The sequence below is a fragment of the Cygnus atratus genome, chromosome 1 (genome assembly GCF_013377495.2).
Source record: "Cygnus atratus isolate AKBS03 ecotype Queensland, Australia chromosome 1, CAtr_DNAZoo_HiC_assembly, whole genome shotgun sequence".
Lineage (NCBI taxonomy): Eukaryota > Metazoa > Chordata > Aves > Anseriformes > Anatidae > Cygnus > Cygnus atratus.
In genome coordinates, this window is record NC_066362.1 from 65,872,215 (window position 1) to 65,893,963 (window position 21,749).

Genomic DNA, 21,749 nt, shown 5'->3' on the forward strand with positions numbered 1-21,749 from the left:
CCAGCTTTTATTTAGTATCTTTACGTGTTTAGTGTTTTTATTTTTTATTCGCCTTAATTCACTCATAGGTCTTCCTTTCCTGCCTTCCTCATAAACTAATCTCTCTGTCTACCTGCGGTACTTACTATGTATTTTTGCTTCAATTGCCATTTCAGTAATATATTCCATGTGCTTTCATCCAAACCTTATGTGGAATAAAAATATGTATAATCTACAATATGCTATATACAAATGCTGTAATAGGAGTAACATATGTTTGACATAATAGATTTATGTGAGATCATATATTAACTCATGTATAAACGAACAGGAACCATGTTCCATTTCACTTACCGCAATCTGTGTGTTCTTCAAACAGAAAATCGTGTACTCTGTTATCTACCAGCCTGAAATAATATTAAGTAACTTCAGTTCTCTCTGGCTTCAAGGTGAAGTGAGGGCACTGTACATAACCCAGAGGTACAAAGCACATTGCATGATTAGGCTATGAGTGTCTTTTCATAGGAATTTGCATATAACATAGTGCTATGGTTCTGTTCCATATCTGTTTGCTCCAAATTTGTTCATGTTTAGTTTCTGCTTCCCTAACAGATAGCCCTCCTGTGTCAGAGGTGACATCTCTTTTTATACCGATTCTTCTATAAAGCCACCTCATAGTCTCAGCCCAGCTCTTCTGGCCTCTCCTCATAATTTAGATCTCTCAAACCCTGTTATGTGACATTTTAGTTGACCTGCATGCCCTCTCTTCAAAGTGAGATGGTGCAATTCCACTTATCTGAAGGTCAAGGGAGGCAGTCTGCCTGACATCTTAAAAAAGCTACAATTTGGATCTCCTTATGAACTACAGGGGAAAATGTGAGCCAGCTTCAAATGCTGGCTGACTTTGTAGCCATTAGACCTTGGATCTCAGTGAGGTCAGTGGCTATATTTCCAAGCTAAGCCTTAAACTGGAGGTTACTTTGAAGTTATCATGGTGTAATAAGACCCACTGTCAAGAAATTTATAAAAGAATATGGTGTTCAGATTTGTAACATGAGATCTGAACGATGACTGGCATGACAAGAAAGCAGTTGATTCCTTACCCTTCAGCTGCATGTGCTTGGCTGGTTTATAATGTGGCTCCCATACATGGGCTCTCTGCTAGGAGATGGCAGATTTGCCAGCTCAACACTTTAATACTCAACTCAAATGAATTTCTTTTTGGTCCCCTCAGAAATGCTATCCTTACTGTCCTTAAAACCTACCAATGACTGTGGGAAAGGCTATCATGAGGTTGTTCAGCTCAAATATGTAGTCCAAAATTGGAAAACCCAGGTGCCTAATGGCATGAGGCTCTTTAGTATGAGTGCTTTAATAAAAAATTACCTGAGCCTTCAAAGATGGAAAGCATCTAGAGCTCCCCTTATCCTTCCTCAGTGGGATTTGTTGCACAAAACAGGGCTCTTTGGGGAAACCAAAAACTGAAATGTAAGTGCTTAAGTCTGGACTTGGATCTTTCCTATCAGTCATTCTGTTGTAAAATTTGGAAACCCCACATAGTGTGTTAGACATTTGGTTGGAAGGTGTAGGTTTGTGCATGCTCAATATGTGTGCTCTGAACATTTGTGTGAATTGAAAGTTTGGAAAAGCGAAAAGATCTGATGACAAGTTGCTAAAAAAAATCAATTAAGACACCTTTGGTATAATGTTGTTCTGCAGTTTTCAAAGCCTGTTTTCTTTAAGTAGCACACAGATATCCTGCTGAATGTATTTTTGGCTATTGCTGTGGACAACCTTGCTGATGCTGAGAGTTTAACATCTGCACAGAAAGAGGAGGAAGAGGAAAAAGAAAGGAAAAAGTTAGCTAGGTAAATCCATATGCATACATCTATCTACATTCATATGCATACATTTGTACATGTATATATATACACACATTATGCACATATATATGTGCAAGTATGTACATATATGTAATATGTGTAACTTTTCTGTGAACGTAGATAGATTACATATATATGATTAATAAAACTATGTATAGAATTATGTACTTTTTTTTAAGTAAAAGAATTCAAACTAAAAGACAAGATGTTGTTAGGAGTTGGGAATCTCCACAGTTGCAAAGATGTGAGCAGAGGAAATGAAGGCTGGGTGACTGATGAGATTTCAGGGCATCAGTAGATAATGAGTGTGAAGTGGTTTCAGTGTGACAACCCCATTTGAATCTTCCTCTTGCCTTTTGATTGCTCAGAACCACGAGGCATATTTTCAGATTCCCATGACACAGGATTCAGAGGCTTCCTTCTCTTTTGATGCCACAAGCTAGCAAAGGACTCTGACCAGTTCTTTTAGTGTTTCTGCAGACTTTTAGGAGACATGAGCTGGGTGTAGAGCTTCTCTCCATTCTCTGCTTGCCACAGCGGGGAAGCCTCTCCTTACTGGTTATTTCTCCTCACTTTCTTCCAGGCTGCTTGGAGGGGTTCTCTTGTGCAGATCTTTCTGCTCTGTCCTGCACACCAGTCAGGAGGGTTTCCTTCCCTCTGGAAATGCAGTGAGGGGCAAAACTTTGTAGGCAACCTAGTGGAAGTCCACAAGAGAGGGCTTGAAAATGTTTCATGCCATTGTTGCTGGATGAAAGAAGAGGAGATACCTAGTCATAGACCTAAGTATGCATATACACAAACACACAGGCACTTACTTCCACAGATGCATGCACGCACGTACACACACACACATACACAAACGCCATCCAGAAAGCTATAAAATAAATGAAATTAGAGCAGTCTCTGCCTTTGCCTGCAGATGAGGACAAGGTGGAGCCACTGATATATAAGCTGGACTCAGAATGGAGGTGCCAGCCAGCTGATCGTTTTCATGGTGTGTGCTGTACTACATGAAGTTCCTGAAAGGGAAACAGCTTTTCACCTTTGTAACTGTTTGCTTTTTATCTTGTCAAATTGTTAGGACTGCTAGTCCTGAAAAGAAACAGGAGATTGAAAAAACAGCTGTGGAGGAGGAGACAAAGGAGGAGAAAATTGAGCTGAAATCAATCACTGCTGATGGAGAATCCCCGCCTGCTACCAAGGTCTGCTGCCAGCCACCACTCTCTATGCAGTGATGGCATGAACAGCTTGGGTTTCTGAGGGAATGAAAACTCTCTGCCTTGTCTGATAAAGGCTTTTTCTCTTCTTCTGTTTCTGTTAGATCAATATGGATGATTATCAACCCAATGAAAACGAAGAAAAGAGCCCATATCCCACAACAGAAGCACCAGGTATCTCTCAGTTTTCTCTTATTCTTGATTCAAAGAATTGAAGCTCCAGTTGCTAGTGCATATATAACCAAACTGTGGTAACAGGCACGCTGAACATATAATGCCTTCATGATGGGACACGATGATGCACTTAGAATCATAGAAAGGTTTGGGTGGAAGGGACCTTTAAAGACAGACCATCTAATTCCATCCCCCCCGCCATGGGCAGGGACACCTCCCACTAGACCAGGTTGCCCACAGCCCCATCCAACCTGGCTGTGAATACTTCCATGGAGGGTACAACAACAACTTCTCTATGCCACCTGTTCCAGTGCCTCACCATCCTCTGAGTGAAGAATTTCTCCTGAAAAACTAATCTTAATCTACCCTCTTATAGTCTAAAACCATTCCCCCTTGTCCTATCACTACACTCCCTGACAGAGTCCCTCCCCAGCTTTCCTGCTGGCCCCCTTTAGGTAAAAGAAGGCTGCTATAAGGTCTCCGTGGAGCCTTCTCTTCTGCAGGCTGAACAACGCCAACTCCCTCAGCCTGTCTTAATAGGAGAGGTGCTCCAGTCTTCTGATCATCCTTATGGCCCTCCACAGGTCTGTGTCCTTCTAGTGCTGGGGGCCCTAGACCTCAATGCAGTACTCCAGGTAGGGTCTCATAAGAGTAGAGTAGAGGGGGAGAATTGCCTCCCTCAACCTGCTAGCTACACTTCACTTGCCCACGTTTCCTTCAGAATCCCTATAGGAATTAGTTGTACTTGATTTGATTCTCTGTTCAGCACGCAATACATGACTACAACTCTATTTTCAGTCTACTTTTTCATTACTCTGAGGTCAGGGAAGACCCACAACAGATACTTATGAAGGGAAAAGTGCTGAATGCCTTTTTGCACTTTTTTAATTAAAAAGGACAGTGTGACTATTAATATAATTCAAAGGCATAAGCTCTTAGCCTAAAGTTGGAAAAAAATGAGCTAGAGCATTAGACTAGTTTTCAAGTCAGTTGGACCTAATTAACTTTGTCCTCAAATACTTTAAAAAAAATGATTGAAGCAATCTCAGAACATGGAGCAGTTTTTCTCTTAGAATTTTTGAAGGCTGTGTCTTTAAAATAGTGGGTAGGGGTGCAGCAGAGGAATTATAAACTAGTTAGTTCAACTTCCATTCTTGGAAAATTGTTGGAAGAAATGATTAAACAACGTATAAGATTGCAAGATAAGAAGAAGACTAGCAGGAACATGGATTTGCCAAGAACAAATCACATCAAACCACTTTCTTCTAAAAGGGGCTGAAAAAACTTGAAGACAGGAGAGAAATAGATATCATATGCTTTAACTTTGCTAAGGCTTCTGAATGTCTCTTATAACATTCTCATAAACCAGCTAGGTAAGCATGGCTTAGGTGATTGGGAGAGAAATTGGTCAGACCCTTTATGTGGAGATTAGTGATGGCACAAGTGAGGTACTATGGCTCAAAGGCCTGTCCTGCGTTCAGTTCAGTTCAATGTTAATGACCTGAGTGATTGAAGAGGAAATATGCCTATTGCATTTGCAGATGACATGAAGCTAGGAGGGACAGGAAGCATGCTGGAGGACAGCATTAGAATTCAAAGAGCTGCTGAGGAACTGGATAAATGGTCTAAATAAAATGAAAGTACTAGGATCTACGTAGGCAGGAGTAAATAATTCAAAAATAAAGGATCTTAGGTGATAGTAGTAAGGTAACAGTGCTTGAGAAAAGAATCTAAATCCTGTGATCACAAGCTCAACAGGAGTCAACAACATTTTACTGTCTTTCAAAAGGCAAACAAGTATTGAGATTATAAGCAGCGAAAACAAGACTCTTTACTCCCTTTATGGATTTCTTCTAACAGGCCAATGAAAGCTAACCAGAGCAAAACAATTATTTTCCTGTTAGCAATTGGTAAGATCTCAACTGAGATTCTGTGTCTTATTTTGGGTGCTCTACCTAAGAGAATCATAGAATGGCTCAGGTTGGAAGGGACCTTAAAGATTATCTAGTTCCAACCCCCCTGCTATAGTCAGGGACACCACCCACTAGATTGGTTTGCTCAGGGCCTCATTTAACCTGGTCTTGAACACCTCCAGGGATGGGGCATCCACGGCCTCTCTGGGCAACCTGTTCCAGTGCCTCACCACCCTCTGAGTGAAGAATTTCCTCCTAAAGAGAAGTGGGGCTGGATTGGAAAGAGTCTAACAGGTCATGGTGAATGCAATACAGGAAGGAAACAGGAACTAAGATTGAAAGAATTGTGCTTGTTTGAGTTATGAAAGACAGGAGAAATATTTTCAAATGCATAAAAGGCTGTTAGAGGCAGGAGGGAAATTATCTCCGTCTCCATTGTGAATAAGAGAAGTAACGGATTCACACCTGGGGAGGATTTTCTAACAGTGAAGACTAGAAAAGATTGTGAAGAAGGTTGTGGAAACCCTGCATGTTAAGAACAGGTCAGAAAAGTCAAAAAATCTGCCAGAAAAAGCTTGAATATAATAGTAAGTTGATCCTAGCTTGGCAGAAGCATGAACTGGAGGGCCTTTTGTTGTCCTTTCCTGCTCTGCCCTTCTTCATTTCTATGATAATGTAACAGGCTGTAATAAGTAATAAATCACATTCTCTTCTATTGTGTGATTCCTAATAAATGTCTGTTAATAGGTCGATGTGATAGAGTGAAAAAAAGACACAATAGTTCACTTTAAATAGATGGACAAGAGTTTCAGACAGGCAAAAAGGAAAACTTCATTGAATTTGATTTTCAGTACAAAAGATCTGTGCATTTGCTATACTTGTATTGATCCATATTTGTAGCCTATTAATCAGTAACAGACTGTTTCCAATACCATGCAATACAGTTTTAGCAGTTCCTGAAGCAGTTCACTGTTTTTAATCTTCCAAGCACCTCTGTAGGCACAGGGCAGTTATTGCACACCCATCCCCAGTTGCTCATGTGTTCTGGGGAGTCTTTAGTCACAAGCATAAATTAAAACAGGCTGAGGTAGTTCTGTTTCTGTTTTTCAGCTGGCTTGGATTTGCAGACCTTTATATTTTTTCAAGTGAGGATACACCCACCTGTATAGCAAATTTAAGCCTACTGATAATAGAATTATGTTTTAGTTACCTTCTGTAGACAGCTTAGAAATAGCCTAGCATGACAAAAGCTGTTTCTACATTTTTGTCTATTTGACAAAAGCTATATCTACAATTCATGTCATCGATGTTTTATCTGCAGCCATGTGTAGGATTAGAAGGCAGAAAATTAAGTAAAGACATTTTAAAACTCCTGCCTTGGAGTACCAATCCTTGGACTGGCATATTTTTCAACAGAACCTGACATTTGAATGGATGCTCCTATCTCCTAAAGCATTATCAATGCAAAGGGACAGCATCTTGGTTTGCCTTTTTATAATGCCATTTCTAAACAGGCCCCCATGGCTGTTCCCAGAATTGTTTTTCTACTCTTTGTGACGAGTGAAGTTACTTTTTCTCTTTTCCAACCTGAAAAGAGAACTCTGAAAAACTTTTTTTTTTCTTTTTTTTATTTTCCTGAAAATAATCTCTAATGGTTCACATAATTGCCTGACCACTTCTTTCAGAGTTCACGGAAGTTACCATAAGTCTCAGATGGAGTAAAGTTTTGTAAATCACTTGTTAGATACTATTTAGCATAGTCATCTACTCCATTCTGCAATATGAAACTCAGAAACACCAAGGCCCTCTCAGAGCTGATATAGCACGTCACATCTGTCTTGCGTAATCAGGTCTGGGGAACAAAGCTCTAAGGCTTTCTCTGGCATTAGCAAGCAAGAATTTCCTGATCCCCACATGTACCCTGTCCCTTCATCAGCTCTCCTGTGGCCACAGACCAGCCCAGAATCCTTCTGCTGATTGCTGTGCAGCCACATATAGCCCACCTGGGAAAACATTTTTTCTGCCCGTTTCCCACATGTGGATCCATTTCAACTGTTGTTGGAGGGAAACATCTCATTGCTTCTTAGATGCAGTGAGCAAGTTCTACCAATTTTCAGATTATGATTTAACCCTCCCATGGCTGTGTATCATTCCATCCCCTGAAAACAACCTTCAAACTAACCCAGGGTACAGAAACAACTGAAAAGGTCAATTTATTTGCTTTCCCTTTATTCTCTGAATCTACCCCACTCAATTTCCTATTAAGTTTCTATTGCCTCAATCAGAGTTTTCTCAGTAACCTCTTCTAACTGTATTTGCTGCATGGTGTAGCTCTTAGCCCCCGGAATACACTGTGTACTTGCAGCTCATCAGTTCACCTAGCCACTTTGCTGGAGGGAGGGACTAGTTCTTCCAGAGATTTGTGTACACTAGAAGGATTATTATGATGACATGTTTATTATAGGAAGACAGGGAGCAAGTCTTGCAGTCTGGTACAGAAACAGACAAAGAATTCAGAACGTCAGATGAAGGTAAAAGTTTGGGATGATTCATGGAAGCTTGAAGCAAAGCAATGTCCTTGCCCAAGAGTTCTGGTCTTTGTATAGTAAAAAGAAAAAAAAATCCTCATCATTGAATATATCACTGATGCTGCACTGAAGCTTGTTTGTGCTTATGGCTTCACAACCAAAGGATGTAACTGTTCTAATGAAGTATAACTCAAGATGACAGTCCCAGATTTAAATTTCCTTTAACTTCAGGAGAGTTCAAAACTAGAACTGAACTTGGAAGCTCACAGTCATGTTTCTTCATGATTCCATGGGAGGCTTGAATAGAAAAGTCACTTTTTAAACACTAATATCCCTTAGGTATAGAAAAAACAGAAAAAGTGTAAGATTGCAGATAATGAGTTCCCCAGCCAACATGGGAATACTGTGTTGACCTTTGCTTGTATGAATGCCAGCAACTGTGCAGCATGCTGTTTCTTTATACTGGTAGATAGCTTAGGCAGTGACCTGAGCTGAAACTGTAATCATGTTATCCTTTCTGTATTTGACCCTCAGTTTTTGCCTTTTTATGTGCCCTAGACCCTACTTTATATGAAAATTATTTAGAACATTATTCTTGCTCCATAACTGAGGGACTGAATGTGTTTTCCAGTCTGAAGCTAGGTGGCTGTTATAACCATTAATATATTTCTTGCTCTGTGACAGACATTAGAAAAAGAGGAGAGAAGCAATGTTCCTTATGGTCTTTATGAGGCTGATCCTTCTGCTAAGAGTCCATTTTCCTGAGGCATTGTTTCATACCCATTTGAAAAAGTTTTTTTATAAAAAAATAAAAAAACACTTTGAGAAAAGCTTTCTTTAAGAAAAAGAGTGATCCTATAATGAATGCACAGAACTGGGTCTCAGAATATTAGTCTTTTAAGTGAAAGCTCTCAAACGTCCTACATGATCATGGACATAAGTACTCCAGACTGTTAAAGAAAAGGAATGTGCTTACCTCGGTCCTTGTCAGCCCACTTTGAAGTCTATAGATAAGAGGTGCAAGTGCAAAGTGTTGTAATATTATATAAATATAAGCATTAACATTAACAACATTTTTTCAAGTAATATGCACAAAAGCGCTTCTGAAAGAATAGTCTGTAGAATGAGTATTATCAAGTGTTTTACAACATGAAATTTGAGCTGTTAAAAAATGGACCTGCTTAGAAAGTCCAAACTCTGTGTACCAGATCAAACATTTATTCAAAGATCTATCAAGTGAATTTGAGCTGAACTCTTGCTACCAGAAGTGTAAAGAAAGAATCCTATTTGCATGCCATAATGACATGCATTGAAAAGGCCACTTTTCTCCTGTCTCTGACATCTAATTTGGGATCTATGTTGATAGACGCACCAGCATCTTTCTGATGCATCCATTACCAGATCAAGTACCATATGCAATCCTAAAGGAATAGATTCTTTCTGGAATTTATCTCACTTCACGGAGTTAAGATAAACCTTTTTAACTAGTGTTTCCGCCTTTGTGTTGGCTGGAAGATGAATCAGTTGTATCTTACCTGTCAGGCACCCTTCTTAAAATATTTCTTCCTGTCTTGCTAATTAAGTGAGAGGATTGCAAACTTCAAAATATCAAAATCTATCATATCATTTACAAAACAGCATCTGATTTCAGCAGGTAGAAGAAATCCTCAAAGGTGGAAGGTTCTCTTTCACATACCACTTAGCTTCCATCTCTACATTTTCTTCCTTGAGGGTACTCAGTGATGTGGCAATGGCTTCATGAAGAGCTCTTACAAAGAGGAGAAAGAAAGGTCCTGATAAGCTGGAGAAAGGGTCTGAAGAAAATAAGATGCAGTTCAATAAGGATGAGGTCAAAGTGTCACTCTTGGGAATAGTCAGCAGCACAAATGCAGGGGGAAGTGACAGGCTAGGCAACCATTCTGTGATACAGAATCTGTGGTTCATGAAAATCAGAAACTGATGGCAAATTAATACAAGAATGTGAAGAAGTGTCCATGAAGAACATTTAAACAGGAAAACAGTATTATAAGATATAAGAGGTAATTAACTCTCCTTTGCACCAGTAGGACCTCAACTGCAGGTTAATCCTGCAGACAATCCAAAGGAAAGTAGTGAGAATGATCAGAGATCTAGAAAACAAAGCACCTCAGGAAAGACTTGTTTTTGTCTAGGAACAGGAAAGCCTGGCAGAAACATAGTAATGGTCCTCAACTATGTAAAAGCCTTCTGCAAGAGGAAGGGAATTATCTCTTTTTCTGTGTCCATGAAAAAAAATACAACAGATAATGGATTTAGACTACAGCAAGAAAGATTAAAGTTAGTCATTAGGGGAAGCTGTTTTGCAGAAGGGACGGTAAAGCATCTGAGGAGATTGTTGTGAGGATATTGTGGATTTATCAGCGTTGATGGTTTTGCAAACAGACTAGATCTCTGTTTGCCAGGATGGACACTGGGCAGTGGATTGTGCCTTGGAGAAGGGAAGTGGACAAGGAACCTCAGGCTTTCATCATCTTATTTTGACGATTCTAAGTTTTTAGCTCTAGTTCCAACAGAAACAAATGCCACAGTACTCCATAAGGGGTAGTATTATGCATAAAATAAAACCATTTTGTGTGAAATAAAAATAAAAATGTTTCTTGCAGCAGAGGAAGATGAGGAAGAACCTGAGATGCCTGTTGGCCCTCGACCTCGCCCAATGTCTGAACTGCACCTCAAGGAAAAGGCTGTGCCCATGCCTGATGCCAGCGCTTTTTTCATCTTCAGTCCTAACAACAGGTATTTAAGAGGCTGCTCAGCTGCAGCAAGGAGGAGAAGAGCAGGTACCCCTTTCGCAGTGGTCCCCAAAGGTTATGTTGTGCAGAACTCCCTTCCAAAAGTTAATATCAGAGACCACCTTTGACCACTCTGTCTTTCACCCTGGTATAAAATCTCCGTGTAAGCACAAATGTAGAAAGCACTCTGACAGCATTAAGTGGGAGTACAGGGCACCTGCAAGTCTGATTGAAGACACAAATCATCAAAGCTTTGGAAATAACAGACTCAGAGGCAAGTCAGTAATTGGAACTACCCAACAAATTCAGGTCCAAACTGCAAGCAAGCCATCGTGCAGTCAGTCAAGCATGAGGCTGGAGCTTCTTGTCCTAATATCTTCTCAAAAATACTCCCAGTAAGGAGTTCCTGTGTTTCTGCTTGTCACTGACCAAGAACAAGCATGCAAGAAAAGAAACGAGGAGGAGTAGAGTCCATAGAACTGAGGGGAGGCTGAGAAGAATTCTCTCTCTCACATTCTTCCCTCAGGCTTCTCCATGGAGTGTGGCTTCACATTGCCCCACCTCTCTTTCCAATACCAATGTGTGAGACCAGTGCCATGAGTGGAGGGCTGAGCAGGGCCCACAAGGGAATATATCTTTTAAGGGTTCAGAAATTATCTCACTGTTCAGTGGTCTGTACAGTGTCATGTATCCCAATGTCTCCCTTGGGGACTTTGCCTCCAAACAGTCTGAAAGTAAGGCAGGGCTGTAAAAGCACAGCAGAATTCAGAGCCTGTCTTCCCACAGCAGGGCTTGTGCCACTCCTCCTTGGTATGTGCAACAGGGAGAGCCTGATGATGATTGGGACTCATGGACTCTAATGTCAGCTTTGCCACCCACCCACTGTTGCTTGTTGGAAAAGTAAATTAACCTCTGCAATCATCTGTAAAATTGCTATAATAGTGGCTTGGAGGCTTAACAGCCAAAAGTAGAGGTAAATAGATTAATGAAGTACCTCTAGAATTAACCATAGGACTGTTATGAAGTTTAACTCTTCATATCCTGCTATCATTGTATGGAAGGCACATATCTAAATCACACACCAAGCATGAGTCCTGCAGGCAGCCAGTCACCATCACTGCATGACACAGAGAGCCAAGGCTGCCCAGCACCTAGCAGGGCAAAGCAGAGCTGCCTGGGCCATTGGTCTCCCTGCTGCTGGGGCAGAGGGAAGCTGCTCTGCAGAGCAATCCTCCAGGGCCAGTCTTGCCAGCAAAAGAGGAAGAGGGAAATGTTTCCCAGGTTTTGCTGTTCTCTGAGAGATAAAGTTATGCCTCTCCTCTCTCTTTCAGGTTTCGTGTCCACTGCCATCGAATCGTTAATGATAACATTTTCACCAACCTGATCCTATTTTTCATCTTGCTCAGCAGCATCTCCCTGGCGGCTGAGGACCCCGTCCGACACCTCTCCTTTAGGAACCAAGTATGCTTACCATACTCCTTCCCTTGCTGTGTATTAGAGGCGTGGTACAAGCAGATCATGAGTCGTAGCCAGGAAAGGCAGAAAATACTGCATCAGAGGCTTTGGGAGTGATTCTCTGCCCTGATTTTTACCTTTTGTACACTGTGTTTAAAATCATTGTTTTTTGCAGGGAACATGAATCAGTGCAGAATTTGGCGTCTAGCTCATTTCAGAAGTGTCTGTTAGGGGTAGAAGGACAGGAGACTGAAACAAAATTATTGCTCCCTGGAATTTAAGGCATTAAAAATGGGCTGTAGAAACATTGATTGGGGTTCAGATAATTCAAATTCAGGGGATTTACAAGTTCCCTTTGGAATGTTTGCTCTCCTGCCACTTTTTTGTTTGTTTGTTTTCTTTTTGGTTTTGTTTTTTTTTTCTTTTGAGCTAAAAAGCCCAAGGCCTGATTTTCTCTTTGTTCACACTGGTTGTGAATCAGGAGTAAAATTCTTGAGTTTGATGCAGTCACTTTGGAGGAAATTGGTGTCATCAAGTTTAGAATCAGGCTGCTTGAGTGCAACCTGCAAAGCTATCACTGAGTTTGAGATAATCCTCAGAAAATATGCTGTGCTCCTCTCCTTGCCAGGCTGGGGGAAGAAGAGGAAGGCATTCATCACATAGATACATTCTCACCTTTTTCCTGACCATTCAAATTAGCCTTTTGAAATGTTCAGTACTTAACTTTGCCAGTGGTAGTTTCCATTTATCTGGGGTCATACAGAAATCACAACTGTCAGCAGTCATATATGAGACTTACAACCTCTGCTGTCTGCAGTGGCATTTTGGTGCCTTTAAGATGGAGGAACTTTCTAGGCATAAACAATGGGCCATTTATTTACTTATTAATATTAAAACTTTAATTTAATGCTCATTGTTCTACCTAGCAAAATAATTCTGGCCTGAGCCTTCATTTAAATGCACATGTGCATGCAGAGAAGGTGTTAATGGAAGCTGATTCCTGAACTTATCTCAGCATTGCTTTGCATTTTGTCCTGAAGAAGGGTACTAAATAGTAGTCAAATGTGTCAGTAATGATCCACTTGTGCATGGCTGAGTGCGCCCACCATGTAGGGCTAAATGTATGTCAACATGTATTAGCACTGCAGAATGATGTCAGCTGGCATATGGGCTTCTGACATTCCACAGAATCTGCTGTACAATCTATAGCAGAGATATTTAAATGAGGAAAAAAAAAAAAAGGAAAGGAAAGGAAAGGAAAGGAAAGGAAAGGAAAGGAAAGGAAAGGAAAGGAAAGGAAAGGAAAGGAAAGGAAAGGAAAGGAAAGGAAAGGAAAGGAAAGGAAAGGAGAGGAGAGGAAAGGGAATAGGAAAGGAAAGGAAAGGCGAAAGGAAAGGAAAGGAAAGGAAAGGAAAGGAAAGGAAAGGGAAGGGAAAAGGAAAGGAAAGAGAAAAGGAAAGGAAAGGAAAGGAAAGGAAAGGAAAGGAAAGGAAAGGAAAGGAAAGGAAAGGAAAGGAAAGGAAAGGAAAGGAAAGGAAAGGAAAGGAAAGGAAAGGAAAGGAAATAGAATAGTGAAAGCTGTTTGTCCTGGATAAAAGAGCTGAAGGTTTGGTGCAAAGTGGCAAAGTGTTGTCTTGTGTATTTGAACCCACTGATGTTGCACTGATGTGTTTAATTTTTACAGGAATGGGTGTTTAAAATGTATCATGCAAGGGGACACTGACAAGATGTTTGGGTTGCAAATGTTGTCTGCCTTTACACTTTGACAGTAGAACAGTAAGACTGGATCCTGCTCAGTGCCTGGGAGGGAAAGCAAGCAAGATGAATACAAACACACTGCCTTGCCCTCATGCTGGGACAACATAATCAGGCATTCACCTTCTGTGGCGCTGTACTGCTGTTGATACAAACTGTCCCAGAGCAGGAAGACAGGAACAGAGAGAACCTCCTCCAGCGAGGGCTAGCAAAGAGGCTTGGATACTGCAGCTGTCCTGGGGTGGGCTAGTGGCTGCATCTTTCCTGTGTCACACAGGGCTCAGGCAGCAAGTCTGTGGAAGTGCCTCTCCAGTCTGATCAAACAGCCTTCAAATCCCAAGCAAGACATAAAACTTTATGGTCTCACAATATTCTCCTGTTTGCATCCTGGCAAGGTGTTCTTTCATTTTAATATATTCTGGATTAAATATATATTTAGATAATAATAAGTATGCCTGCTGGTAAATGGTACCACCTGCACAGGTGGGAAGTGATCATTTCCATTAGGCGTGATTTCATCTATATGGAATGTCTTTACTAGCTGCAGCTTTGGGGCCAGATTCACCAGTATGCTGTAGCTGCTTTGCAGTGCTCTGGTGATGTAAAGCAGCTGCAGGCCCAGCTTAATCATCCACTTTAATCAAGTTTATGGCTTCTTTATGTCAATGGAGTCATGCAAAGCAGCCTTAGAGTACCCATGAATTTGGCACATACATTATAAAATTATTCCATTGATATAATAACCAAATGTCAGGACCTAGAAGGCAGCAATGCAAGGGGACATTTCCAGCTATAATGTGTGGGAATTAATATAGAATGCAACTGAGGTCTGTCCATCCTTGAAATGGCCCTTTTTTAATTTGCAAAAAAAATTATAGACCCTAAGCCATCCTTGAAGAAGAGAAAACAACTTCTGCATAAGTCTTGGGGTCAAAAATCCAGCAGTAACCTGAGGGGTTTTAGGTTGCGCAGTAGCAGTAAATGATATATGTCCCCATTTGACCTTCAGCGTCAGCAAATCACTCTAGGTTGGGGTCATGCTTAAATGGGGCAATATAAATTAACCCTGTAGTTTGCAATAGCTACCGATTGCCCATGGCATACCAAGCTGTAAGAATCTAGCCACCTTTGAGTTTGTATTAGAGCAAGACCATCTAGATACAATAAAGAGATGTGGGATGGGAAGGATAGTTCTGTATGTTTACTAGTATTTTAGCACTAAAGGATTAAATTTGAAAATGATCAGGTTTCTACTGCTTCCTTATATTGGCCTTCAGGTTTAGAACTTGGTTAAGCTAAAACAACAGTAATCCAAGGGCACAATACTTTTGATTTTAACCATTTGCAGTATAGATAATGTCAAAATGGTTTGGGATTTTGGAATATATTGGTAACAAATGGAGTCCAATTCTGGTCCCAGTAGTAAGTTTAAAAGTTTCCATTTACTTTTGTGAGCTGTAGGTCAATGGGCAGTGAAAGACACCTCCATCCTTGATGCTGTTACTTAGAAAAATCACTTAACCCTTCCAGACTTGCTGTTGCCTTCTGTGACACTTTAGGGCCCCTTCTTGTGGTCTGCTATGCATGCCATAGGTATGCCCACCACTGGGTCTAAGTTTATTGGAACAAGGGGTGTTTCAGCTTGCCTGTTACACAGAATACCAATGGAAAGATGCAAGATATAAGTTAGGCACATTTAGTGCATGATCAAATTATGGTCACTGTGATTCTGTTCAATTGGCAGAGTATTTGTTATTCATCCTAATCCAGGGCAAGTCAGGTTATAGAAAAAAATGAGCTAGAGCATCAATTTGCAGTCTGTTTTTCTTCCTTCACAAGAGACACAAAACAAGCCTGAATGGCAGTTAGTGAGAAAAAATCTCATGTTTTCCACTGAGAGACCAGATATTCTTGTATCCTCGGTTTGGAAATCTGTTTGTGAAAAAAAACTTGAATTGTCTGTGCGTTATCACATTAAGAAAAAAAAAATAGAAAAAAAAAAATCCTGCAACAACAACCAAAAGCTTGTTTTCCCTCCACAGCCTTTATGGGATTTTAACTCAGAAAAGATTTCATGTAATGTGCTGCTTGTCCTATGTGCCAGGACCTTCACTGCACTCAACAGGACATCATTACAAAACCATTTCCTATATAGCCCTCCTTGTTCCCTTGTTAGGAGACTTGTGCATTTGATTTTGAACTGTGATTTCCCATTCTGGTGGCCAGTCACTGATCTACCCTCCCCACTCCTATTCCCTTTTGTTTTTACAGATTCTCTTTTATTTTGATATAGTTTTTACTGTCATTTTCACCATTGAAATTGCTCTGAAGGTAAAGTGCCCATATTCTCTACCATTACCTGTTCACAAGCTTACTAGTTTTCTGCCACTATCTGTTGCTAACACACACGCCTGTTTGTTCCTGGGTCACGCTCAGTACAACTAACCCGATTGTGCTTATTTTTCAGATCCTAGGCAATGCAGACTATGTCTTCACTAGTATCTTTACATTAGAAATTATTCTTAAGGTAACCAATCTGAGCAATAAACTCATTTTCTGCTTCTTTTTCTTTCTTTCTTTCTTTCTTTCTTTCTTTCTTTCTTTCTTTCTTTCCTTCTTTCTTTGTCTCTTTCTCTCTCTTGCCCTCTCTTGCTCTCTCTTTTATTTTTTTTTAACTCCAGTAAAAAGAGTACACAAAAGATTGCTCATCTTTTGGTTTTATGCTTTTGGTAGTTGCTTAAAAAGAAGTCTTATGTGAAGTTTTGATATTCAGACTTATAAGGCGAATATCAACACAATGCTTTTTTAGGGGAAATGCAATGAAGTAAGAGGACCAAGAAAAAGGCCTTCACTCCAGAAACTGTTCTCACTACCATGTCTTTCCAAAACAGGACTTATTTGCTGTACAAAGAATCCCGAGCTCATGCTCCTGTTATACATGCTACAACTCAAAGAGAAGGTCTCAGTTCTGCACAAGTCATGAGGCTGGGCCAAAGAGCAGCCAATGCCTTATGGAAGGTTACAGGGTGCACAGCCAAATAGGAGCCAGGCAGTGATTCTACGAGGGAGTACAGTGCAAAAGCTCATGTTTTAGGAGCAGAGAGTTAACCAAGAGTACAAATCACCAAAACATGAGGGACTGTGGCTACAAATGAAAATTGCTGCACTGCCTGTTTAAAACCTGGCTTCACATTTCCCAGAAAACATGCTCTATACCAAAGGAAATGTGCATGAGAATGTTTTAGCTCAGAAGAAAATAAAAATAGGCTGCCTCATTCTTAACTCTAATTTTCCCAAATTTGTAGGCTAATAATTTAAATAACAGTAATTGGGCAAAGTTCTGGCTTTCTAAATACTAGGTTCATTTGGCAGCTTGTTTATTTTTCTCAACAGGCTAGTTCTAAGTGCTGGCCTGCAGCACCTTAGAGTTGCTCAGATCTTGCAACTCAAGACCCTAATAACAGTATCCATACTGGAGGCTGGCAAGTAGGGTGGCCCCTACATATTTTCGTAGAGAGGAATGCTTTTTGACATGATTTTAAATCAGCAAAGCCATAATATTCTCCAAAGAGTTGTGCATATTATGCTGCTGTGCAGTGTGCATCTGTGTTTACACAATAAATCTGAATGTGCACACGCCAAATGGCCTATCAAAAAGGCTTGTCAAAAAAGGAAAACATCTTAACAGCAACAATTAAAATCAAAATTGTAGTTCAAGTCTTAGCTTTCTATACCAGGGCACCTTCCCACCTGTTCGAATTTACAGTAGCAATTCTGCTGCCATTGAAGCAAATGGTAACACTCCTAACGACTTTAGGGGAATCAGAACGTAACCTAACCCACTGGTGTATTGCTCTGTTTTCATCAGGAAAGCGTACTGCATAGTACCTGTTTCCGAGCTTCCTGATGCTCTCCCATTAATTTAGGTCACCACCCTTGGATTTACTCCAAGTACAAGTGGGAGAGGAGTACAAAGAATACTAATATTTAATAAATTCTTCTGTTCTTACCCCATCAGTTCCTGCCACACAAGTTTCTGGGTTTCTCCAGGCCTGTTTCTCTGCTGCCTTTCATTAAGCACAGTCTTTTGCACAACAGAAAAGTTGATGTAAATAGTAAGAAGCAAAAGAACAAACAACTATATGATTATCAAGACTGTAGAGAAACAAACTTATCTGCCCCCATGTTGCTGACAACACCTACAAGCCCACGCTGCCATGGTGGAGTCTGATGAACGTTAGCGAGGTGACCAACTTTGCAATGTTTTGAACATGCCATTGAAGATAGTTATGGTTTAGTTTTAAATGGCACCCTAAGAGTTTTGTTCAGTGTACCAGGTGGGAGGCAGACACAGGTTACATACTCTTTGTGAGTCTCTTCTTAAATAAAAAATCTCCCAACTACAGTTTGTATAGAACTTAAATTCAACAGAGCTTCCCCTCCTGATTTCAATGGTGTCTCCTTTTTTTCAAGTTTGCCATACAAAATATAATCAGTAAAGGGCATCTTTATCACCTTTGTTATGGCAAGAACCCCCCCTTCCCGAATCAAATGTGTCTATAAGTATAAATTCTAAACCAAGATGAGTTTATACTTCCTCCCCTTCTCAGTTCTGTCTGACTGATTGATAGTTGGCTCCCTGATGTCATGGATGTTTGGTGAAAAAATTATCTGATATACCATTTGCCCTTCCACCATCCTCTGGCTACCTAATTGTCACAGGTAGGCAAGGCTGGAAGCCACTAGTAGTTATGCCATCCTGAGCTACTAGCCAGAAAACTCCCGTTTTAATTTCTAGTTCATACTTCTCAGCTGGGAGAGTCTGGTCATTGAGGAACAGTCTAATGACATCTGCTTCAGGTTACTTTAGACATCTAACTTAGATGAGATTCAGAGGACTGAATTTACAAGCCTGTGTTCCTAACCCAGGTAATGAAATGAGATTAGCAGTTGGGGGAATGGGGTTTCTGCAAAGCAGCTGTTAGATCACTTACTGATGCTAAGGTAGGTGGTAAAAATAAGATTATCACCTCTCCCTCTTTCACCATGCCAGACTCATCTAGTCGCATTCTAAAACTGAGCTCATTCTAAAATTCAGAGTCAGGACCTTTGCTCTCCTGAGCTCAGAAGGGTTTAGGTCTGACATTGTGACTGAGACCCATTTCTGTTTATACTGGTTCTTAATCCAGTTTTGGAGCTGTGACATCCTCCTCAGCGCCAGCAAGTATTCAATAACCCTTTGTATGGAGAAGGGGCAGAGCCTCCCTTGTAAAATATGTAAAATCTTTCCCTTCCTCATCTGGGTGATATTCATAATGACTACGTCCACAAAGAGGCTTCTTGGTCTCAAGGAACATTACCTTGGGTTCTGTTAGGAAAACAAAGGAGAAAATGGAACTGCTTCTAGAATAAAAAGGGAGGAAACTGGGTAGAGGTAGGAAAAAGCATATGGGATTGAGCTGAACAGAAGTAGCAAACTGAAGAGAACAGGAATTCTGCCTGATGCTTCAGTGCAGCTCTAAAGCATGAAATCCTGGAGGAATTCTGTTCTTTCTTCAAAGAAGAAAGAGAGCTCAACTGTCCACTGCAGATGGTATAAGCATTGAAAAACATCACAAAAGAGCCCTTTTTGTTTTATTCAATTTAACTAAAGAGGCCTTTATATAATACTAGTATCATACTCACAAGTGTCCTCTGCAATTGGAAAAATGAAAAAATAAAAAAAAATAAATGCATAGGATTGCAATGAGTAGTTTTTGCAAACACTCTTTTTGCTGCTTTACTGATTCAGTATGTTATATACTCTGTGCAGTCTAAGTGCGTATTTTTCTCACTGCACCTAGTGTTGGCTTTCCATAGTTAGGTCTTTCATAGTTATCTTACTGTCTTCTTCACTCTCTCTGCTCTCCATGGGGACTCAACTTCTGCTTTGGGGCCTGAGGGTAGATTGTCTTGTCTATGTTAGAAATACCACCCCTACCCAAATATATACTCTGAGCACAACCAGATGGGTTTGGTTTCTGAACAGATGCTAACGGCAAAGTGTGTTTGTGTCGTGTGCCTTCCTGCAGATGACCGCATATGGAGCTTTCCTCCATAAGGGCTCCTTCTGCAGAAACTATTTCAACATCTTAGACCTGCTGGTGGTCAGCGTTTCTCTCATCTCCTTTGGGATCCAGTGAGTGAACTGTTTTCAATTGGTTGTTTTTTTGGGATAGGAGGGCTGGGCTGGGAGATGATACCTAAATCTCATTCTCTTATCTGGGTAAGATTTTTCTCATGAGCCTGGAGGTATGTTTCTCAGATGATTCAAGACGCATTAAAATTCATTCTCATGAGGGGATGTGATAATTGGGAAATGCTATACTAATGACCTGGAGGGAACATCTTCCAGAAAGAGCAAATGAGAACAAGAAATTTGATCCACTGGGAATCATAACACTCAGCTTTGTTCCAAGATTTCTGAGTCACTTTATCAGTTCAGGGCAGTTAAGTGACTTACTGTTCCTTCCCAGAGCTCTCATTACCTCTTTATAAAATGGGGTGATAGTGATTTGCTACTTCCTAATATACCACAAGTCTTGGTCAATGGAAGATCATCAAGTGCTTCAAAAGCTACGTAAGAATCTGCAGAGCACTGGTGGCAGCATCAGTTGAGCCTGCTTCTGTCTCTCCACTTCGTATTGGTTGATTTGCTAATTTGCTTAATAAGTTATAGGACCTACCTGGACAGTATACCTGTAATGCCTGAGTCACCTGGACTGTCCATTCTTCTGTGAATATTTCAGCAGAGAAGCTCTCTATGAGCCCTATCTGAAAATGTCTTGCAATGCCTACATATTGGCACAATTTCCATCAGAAAGCTATAGAATATTTGGCAACTTGCCATGTTTATAAAAATAAATAAATAAAAATCCCTGCTCACGTTGCATTCCCTTCAGTAATACAACAGAGATGGTGAAAGCCAGGAGAATGTATACTGATGCCGCACAGATCAGGAAGCAAGACCTACGAAGGTAGCACCAGCGAGTGATTTCCTTATTCCTGAGATGCCAGAGCAAGTAGAAATGAATTTACTCTCTAGCTATCCTAAGCATCCTAAGGTTATGTAGGACTTCAGATGATAAAGAGTGGATGAAATCCATCTGTCCTTGCAGCACACCCCCTATACTGCTGTCTGTCTCAAGCGTTCCAATACTTTCTTCCAGGTCCAGTGCCATCAATGTGGTGAAGATCCTGCGTGTTCTGCGAGTACTTAGACCACTGAGGGCCATCAACAGAGCCAAAGGGCTAAAGGTTAGAGGAGTCCCAATGCATTCTGTAGAGTATAAATCTGAGTTATTTCAGGCTGCAAGGACTTTTGCAACAGTTCAAGTAGTGTTTAAGCCTCACCACAAAGATTATATGATGTTGTTTTCTAGGGTTACAGATGGGCTCACAAGCCTTACTCTATTAGTTAAATTCCTTCCTGTGGGCCTGGTGGGTGCCCAACTATGTAAGACTCTGCTACTGGACCATTCAGAGAGCTAAGCTCTGGAATTTTCCTACCACTCTTTGCTTGCTTCTACAATGATAAAAGTAACAAGTTCGTTTTCTCTCACCTTTCCTGAGACATTACTTAATGGGTAATAGTTAAATGAAATATTTGTATTTGTCATTGTAGCCTTGGGCTTCACTCCTAGCCAGAGCAGCTCAGAACAGTCCTGCAAGTTACTTTTGTTCCTATCTTCCATTTGCAGCATGTGGTCCAGTGTGTGTTTGTCGCCATCCGAACCATCGGAAACATTGTGATTGTCACAACTTTGCTGCAGTTCATGTTTGCCTGCATTGGAGTTCAGTTGTTCAAGGTAAAACCATTGGACCCGTTCATCCAACCATCACACTAAGCTGTTTTCTCGGGTGGGAAGAAAAATATGAAAAACCTTGAGGAGGGGAGATGGAATCTTCCCGTGTGAAAGGAAGTGTGGGCACCATCGTAGTTACCTGGGCTCCTACTACCAGGAGTTCCCCAAAACTGGATCAGGTATTTTCATAACTGCTGTGCTTCACCTGTAACTGTAAGAAATCACCAGTA

The 21,749-nt window shown here is 40.7% G+C and overlaps 1 protein-coding gene across 4 annotated transcripts in view; it reads left to right on the forward strand.

Moving 5' to 3' along the window:
• CACNA1C (calcium voltage-gated channel subunit alpha1 C) overlaps positions 1–21,749 on the forward strand; it is a 478,980-nt gene that overhangs the window by 384,542 nt on the left and 72,689 nt on the right. For 2 of the 4 annotated variants that reach the window (XM_035550683.1, XM_050708637.1), the window contains exons 16-25: positions 1,733–1,847; positions 2,944–3,064; positions 3,184–3,253; positions 10,337–10,469; positions 11,797–11,926; positions 15,947–16,006; positions 16,143–16,202; positions 19,747–19,853; positions 20,884–20,971; positions 21,415–21,522. In XM_035550683.1, coding sequence (XP_035406576.1) covers positions 1,733–1,847; positions 2,944–3,064; positions 3,184–3,253; positions 10,337–10,469; positions 11,797–11,926; positions 15,947–16,006; positions 16,143–16,202; positions 19,747–19,853; positions 20,884–20,971; positions 21,415–21,522 — 992 coding nt within the window. The remainder of the gene's footprint in view (positions 1–1,732; positions 1,848–2,943; positions 3,065–3,183; positions 3,254–10,336; positions 10,470–11,796; positions 11,927–15,946; positions 16,007–16,142; positions 16,203–19,746; positions 19,854–20,883; positions 20,972–21,414; positions 21,523–21,749) is intronic. The other 2 variants (XM_035550684.1, XM_035550685.1) reach the window with 2 other exon arrangements.